At 40.5% G+C, this 6,270-nt stretch overlaps 1 protein-coding gene across 1 annotated transcript; it reads left to right on the top strand.

The window, feature by feature from the left end:
* The first annotated feature begins 1,629 nt into the window (after window positions 1-1,629).
* LOC136846547 (carboxypeptidase N subunit 2-like) lies at window positions 1,630-5,390 on the top strand. The gene is given in 2 exon segments (XM_067117409.1): window positions 1,630-3,215; window positions 3,218-5,390. Coding segments are annotated over 2 exon segments (2,163 nt in total). The 5' UTR covers window positions 1,630-1,780; the 3' UTR covers window positions 3,946-5,390.
* Window positions 5,391-6,270: the final 880 nt, after the last annotated feature.

The raw sequence follows: 6,270 nt of genomic DNA on the forward strand, positions 1-6,270 counted from the left end.
AACTTGTTTCCCAATAGGCATTCAGAAACTTTTTGCATACATTACATGGAGTTTGAATATTCAAATAAGGTAACTAAAATTCGCCGTGGTTGTTTGAGGAGGTCTTGAGACCTCTCGGGTTTAGTCAGAGGCAAACAAAACATTATGAAGTAGAGTTATGGATGAAGGGGAGTTTATTTGGAGGGAGTTCCATATATATATATATATATATATATATATATATATATATATATATATATATATATATATACTGTATATGTATATGTATATATATATATAATATATATATATATATATACATACACACACACACACATATATATATATATACATATATAAGAGTATTTTATGCATATATATATACATAGCGATATATATATATATATATATATATATATATATATATATATATATATATATATATTATATATATATATATATATATATATATATATATACATATATATATATATATATATATACATATATATATATATATCAAGACAGAATTACGTTAGAGACTTATTCTAGTTTTGCTGAATGGACATTGAAAGGAAATATTTTCTAAATGTAAATTTTCTATTTTTTTATAAAATGATAAAAAACAAACATTTATAACACAGACTTATGACCTTTAGATGACTTTAATGTGCGTATTATTTCGTGAGAAATTCATATGTACATGAAGAAAAGCTAACTAATAAATTAAACTATATATTCATTGTTTGAGAAACTTACTTATTTATGTTTACGATAAAATGAGCTTAGGATGTCAAGTTATTTATTTTATAGAATGCAAAACATTCGATATTAAGAGAGTTTAATCTCATTGTTTACTTAAGGTAAACACAAATGTAAAAATATTTTCATAGCAGTAATGACTTTTGTTTGTGTGTTTTTTTTTTTTTATTTCTAGCACATTTTGAACGTTATATCTTTTCATGTATGCATTTACCACTACAGGAAAATCGTATTTTCTAGATGAAAACGGAAAGTCTTGCTTGTGAAGAGTGAAAGGGTAAAGTATTCAATTCATTGCTTGAGTGAAAGCTCAAAAAAAGCAACTTCTGATATGAGATGGAAATCATAGTAGAGGAAAATAATCGCGTAATTTCCCCTTGGCAATGAATGTAGTTAATCTAATGGACTCCCATGAGCAAAAAACCGAATAAAATAAAAAGAATCTCAGAGTCTGAGCCTTTGTGTGTGGTTGTGTGTGTGTGTGTGTGTGTGTGCGCGCGCGCGTTTTTTGGGGGGAGGGGGAGATTGTAGTTGCAACTGAAAAGTCTCTGTGTTAGTGTGATTACTTACTGATAAAAAAGAATCACTTTTTAGTTTATAGATTCAAAATAATTTTAGTGACATGTAAATAATCATGAAAAATTATTTATATTATACCATATACAGTTTGCTTCGGAGACTTACAACTCTGTTAATGTAATAAACAAATAAATTCTAGTACTTATGTTAACTCAGCTGTTTAACTTCATATAGAGACATTTCATGATCAATGTCTTTTGTCAGTTATTTACTTTGGTTTCATTTGTTCTAGAAAATCACAACGACTTCATCTCAGCCATCTTACTAAAGTCTTCTATTTGTTTGTTATCTTCCCCCAGGAAGGTGGCAGAGGTGTTGTCCTTGTCCCCGCACCGGAGGGTCACCTTCAGCCAACCATGCTCGAGTGTTCAGAAGCAATACGACACCAGTGATGCCTGAAGTGACCACGCCTCCTGATGCCAGGAGGGAGGGTTAACAAACGTTCGAAGGCTCCCTCACCATGGAGTGCGACACGACGCCCCTCCTCTCGGTCTGCCCTCATGCATCTCAGAGCGATGAGTCAGAGGCTGCCACCCCTGCAGGTACGAGTGAGAAATTCTTCGACGTCGTTGGATCAAACAACAACAACAACAGCATCAACAACAGCAACAACAACCTCCGGGTCTCTGCGCCGTCGTCAGAGGACCCACCACCCCCGTGTGATCATGCTCAAGAGAGGAGGAAGCTCTTCCCCAGAATTGGATTTCCCTCATTTTTCACCGGCCGGGCTTCGTCAGACAACAACGCGAAGATGGCCGAAGGAGTTCTAAAGTCCCGCGAGACCAACTCCTTTTTCTCCTTCGCGTGGGTACGGTCGAAGGCCGGGGCGAGTCGGATCATCGGCAACAGCAAGAGGCGGACGAGTGGAGGAGGGTCGAGGCCGCCCAAGAAGCACGGGAGGACTTCGAAAAACAGCGACGATTCGCCGGCGCTTCTCACTCCCGAGCCTGGAAAGAGAAGGAGGAAGCATCGATCTCGCGTGGCCGACTTGCAAAGCAACTGCAAGACGGCCTACGACGAGCAACAGGAATCGCCCGAGGGCTGTGAAAAAGAAAACGCTTCTACTAAACCTCGTACCTGGGTGTCACCGCCTTCCTGGTCTTCGGTCGTCCACGGACTGCGATCGGTAGCATTGGTGTTGATGGTGACGTTACTTAGTCCCGTGGGAGCCTTCTGTCCAAGAGGATGCTCTTGCGACGACGTTAGGTTGAGTGTGCAGTGCGTCAATGCCGATCTGGATGTGATACCGATTTTGCTGCATCCGGGAACCTTGGAGCTCAATCTCAGCCATAATAGAATAAAGACTATTCTCGAGGGACTCATATTTTACAGCGAGCTTCAGTATCTTGATTTGTCTCATAACGAAATCGTGTCACTTGGTTCTCAGAACTTCGCTTCTCAGAGAGCGCTTAATACGTTAGTGATAAACAATAACAAAATTTCGAGAATACAAAGCAGAGCCTTCCTTGGTCTTTCAAATCTCAGTAATTTGGATCTCAGTGACAATTACATTGAATCGATTGAAAAGAACGCGTTTAGTTCCCTTGGGAAACTACGAAGCCTTGATTTGTCTAATAATAGAATTAAAAACTTGACTGTGAGTACCTTTATGAAACTCCGTGGGCTCAAAGTGCTTAATTTGTGCAAAAATGCTCTCAAGGACATTTCGAGTGTGATATTTGAACCCCTGAGGGAACTGGAAGACTTAGACTTGTGTTCAAATCAAGTCACGACCATCCAAGACTTCGCTTTCAAAAATTTGAAAAGTCTTGTGAACCTGAAACTGAGCAATAACAAGATCCGTCACTTCGCAGATAAAGCCTTCAGCGGCCTCGACTCGCTAAGACTCTTGGGGTTGCGAGACAATGCCTTTGGAGAGGTCCCCACCCACGTCCTCCCTCCATCAAGGGGCTGGAGGAGTTGGACATTGGCATCAACCCCCTGACGGCGCTGCCTTTCGGTCCATTTACCCATCTCGTAAATCTTAAGAGTCTGCACATATCAAGATGCTTAAACCTCTCCTTCATCGACGAGGGAGCCTTCACCAGTCTCAATAAATTAACTTCTCTCGTTCTCAGCTTTAACCCACAAATAACGACCCTTCACAGGGACATCTTCAGGCCCCTCGTGGGTCTTCGTCACTTAGTCTTAAGGGGTAATGGCTTGAGAGGGTTTGATCGCTCTCTCGTTAGACCAACTCTGCTCCAGTCTCTTGATCTCAGAGACAATAACCTGGAGTGCAATTGTTCCATCAAGTGGCTGCAAGAGGCGAAGACGAACAATAGCCTCTCACTGAAAATTGAAGATATATCATGTGCCGGGCCGGAGGCGTTGAAAGGGAGGAGCCTCTTCGAGCTATCGGAATATGATCTCGAATGCTACAATAACGTCGTCGTCATGGCCTCTTGTGCCGCTGCTACGATGGCCTTAATCTTGCTCATAGTCGGGGTCAGCGTTTTGTATTACAAGAACTGTCGAAAGATGAAGTCGATGGTGCACGACAACTGGCCGGAAAAAATCGTCGCGACCTGGAAGGACCCGGAATACGAGAAACAGGTTGAGGATGAGGAGTACACCTTCCACTCTCTCAGAGGTATTCAACACATCCCCGTGACTGTCATATGACAGGAGCTCAATGGAGACCAACCCCCGCCTTCTGGTCTCCATGATGAGCTGTTAGAAAGAACGAAGGCGCTCAAATCTTCTTCTTCTCAGTCAGACGAGGAGAGCAGCAGATGCAGGAGTAACAGGCCATCAACCAAAAGCAGGAAGACAGTAGACGACCCTTGCGCGTCGCTAAAGTCCCAGAAGAGGAGACCCAACCAAGAGGATTACTTCGGGGTGCTTCCTCTCGAGAACGGCGTGAGTGGCGGGACAAGTAGCCGCAGCAGTAGCAGCAGTAGCGGCAGGAACGGGGTGGTGAGGATGCCCCATTATCTCCCGCCATCTCCTCCACCAGTTCTAAACAAGCCACCTCGCCAGCACAGCCACCAACAGCACAATCATCACCCAATATACGCCGAGCCCAACGTTAGGCCTAAGTTCGGCAGCAACGGCACGACCAGCAAGTCCTCTAAGGACTCCGGCTATTATTCCTGCGAGTTTTTAGACCAGAATCCTTACACAGGATCCATTAAAGAGTCCGGTGTCAAGATGTCTTCTCCCAGAGCAGGAGTCTGGGTCGACATCTGCCACCCAGTGACTCGGGAGTCTTCACTCTGAGTCACATCTACAATAGGCCTAGTCAGTACAGCTTTAACAGTCAACAGGACGGGATTTACGATAACATAATTTGATAATTATGAAAAAAAAACCTGCCAAGTGTTTGTTATTTTCCTCTGCTGACGATTAGAATTTCTGAAGAACGATAGGTTCATAAGTTGAATTTCCATTGGAGGTTTGTGAATATGAATAATTACTGGCTATTCCCAATAATATCAGCTTTTTATAAGGAAGCTTTGATTACTATCCTACCTATTTGCGATGTTCTTTCTTTTCATTCCATTAGAATATAGTTAGTGTTAAAAAAAAGGTTAAAATTTGTTTAACTTTTTGCATGATCTTGTAAATAACCATATCCCCGTTCAACTCTGCTCACGAACACTTTTTTGAATTTCAAATCCAGGAGGTGCACATACGACTTCATTCATTTCATTTTGATTCATTGAAAAGCAATTGGACAAGTTAAGTAAGACCGCGGTTCCAGTTGAATGATTCGAATTTGTTCAGATTCCACGACGTTATCTTCCACTCAAGAAAGGGAAAGGATGCAATCCACTCTATTGGACTTGTCGACGACATCCTACAACTGATTGTAAAGCAACGCTAACTATGTATATTTAAGAGATTTTTTGACAGCACCTTCACCGAGCTCTACATGGCTTGCTTTACTTAGGTTAAAGCGACATTCTGCACCTTTGTAATCTTCCAAAAAATAAAATAAAATAAAATAAATAAACCATGTTTTGAGGGGTAGACTTTTACATCCATTTTAAAGGAGGTACACCATTCAAAGAAATTTTGTATACTATATACGTTTTTTCTTGTCATTAAACTATGATTATGCTTCAGCTTTCGTTTTTCTTGCAGTCCAAACAATAGCAATTGTTCGGCTTCCCCTTTATGTGGTACCTAGTCTTAGTCTAAGAAGATCAAAGAGAAGTATGTTTTGCAACAATCAAGAGGAGAGAATTGAAGAAGAAGTAATACCTGGGTAATGAAGAATACGTACAATTATAAGTTTTGGAACACAGAAGAAACGGAAAAATCTATAACCATCCTTTTTGAAAAGGCATAAGGACTAGACAAAACCAATAAAACGAAAGAAAAAAGGATACGGACGTTACCCTACACACACAGAGGCACGCAAAAGCCGAATAATTTTCAAGAGAAACTAAGAGAGACGAGGTTAACAGCCACAAAAGAGAGAGAGAGAGAGAGAGAGAGAGAGAGAGAGAGAGAGAGAGAGAGAGAGAGAGAGAGAGAGAGAGAGGAGAAATGGACCTCTGGAAACGAAAGTTTCCGAGAACTCCCGAACCACTCGAAAGGTCGGAGGATTTAAAGGCTTTTATAAACAACTTGTAAACGAAACTTACCGAAGCAATTGACTCTGAATTCCAAGGCTGAGGCAGGAGTTGAGACGAAGGCGTTTGAGATCATTTCAGCTTTTTCCGGTGCCAGGCGTCTTCTTAATATCTCCTCTCCTTGCATACCGAATTTTTTTTTTACCTGGAGCCTTACTTTACGAGTTGAAAAACTGTAAGGTTCATTCCAGATAGATTTGCCGGTGCATAATGGTCTTAATAATAATCTAATAATAATAATAATAATGATAATAATAATTTTTTTTTTAATTACCTCAGAGATTACCAATGTCGTGATTAAACTGTTTTATACTAAAAATCCACAATATGAATACATTGTATTACTAGTAAAAGAAAAAACAAAGGC

The sequence above is a fragment of the Macrobrachium rosenbergii genome, chromosome 15, assembly GCF_040412425.1.
Source record: "Macrobrachium rosenbergii isolate ZJJX-2024 chromosome 15, ASM4041242v1, whole genome shotgun sequence".
Classification (NCBI taxonomy): Eukaryota; Metazoa; Arthropoda; class Malacostraca; order Decapoda; family Palaemonidae; genus Macrobrachium; species Macrobrachium rosenbergii.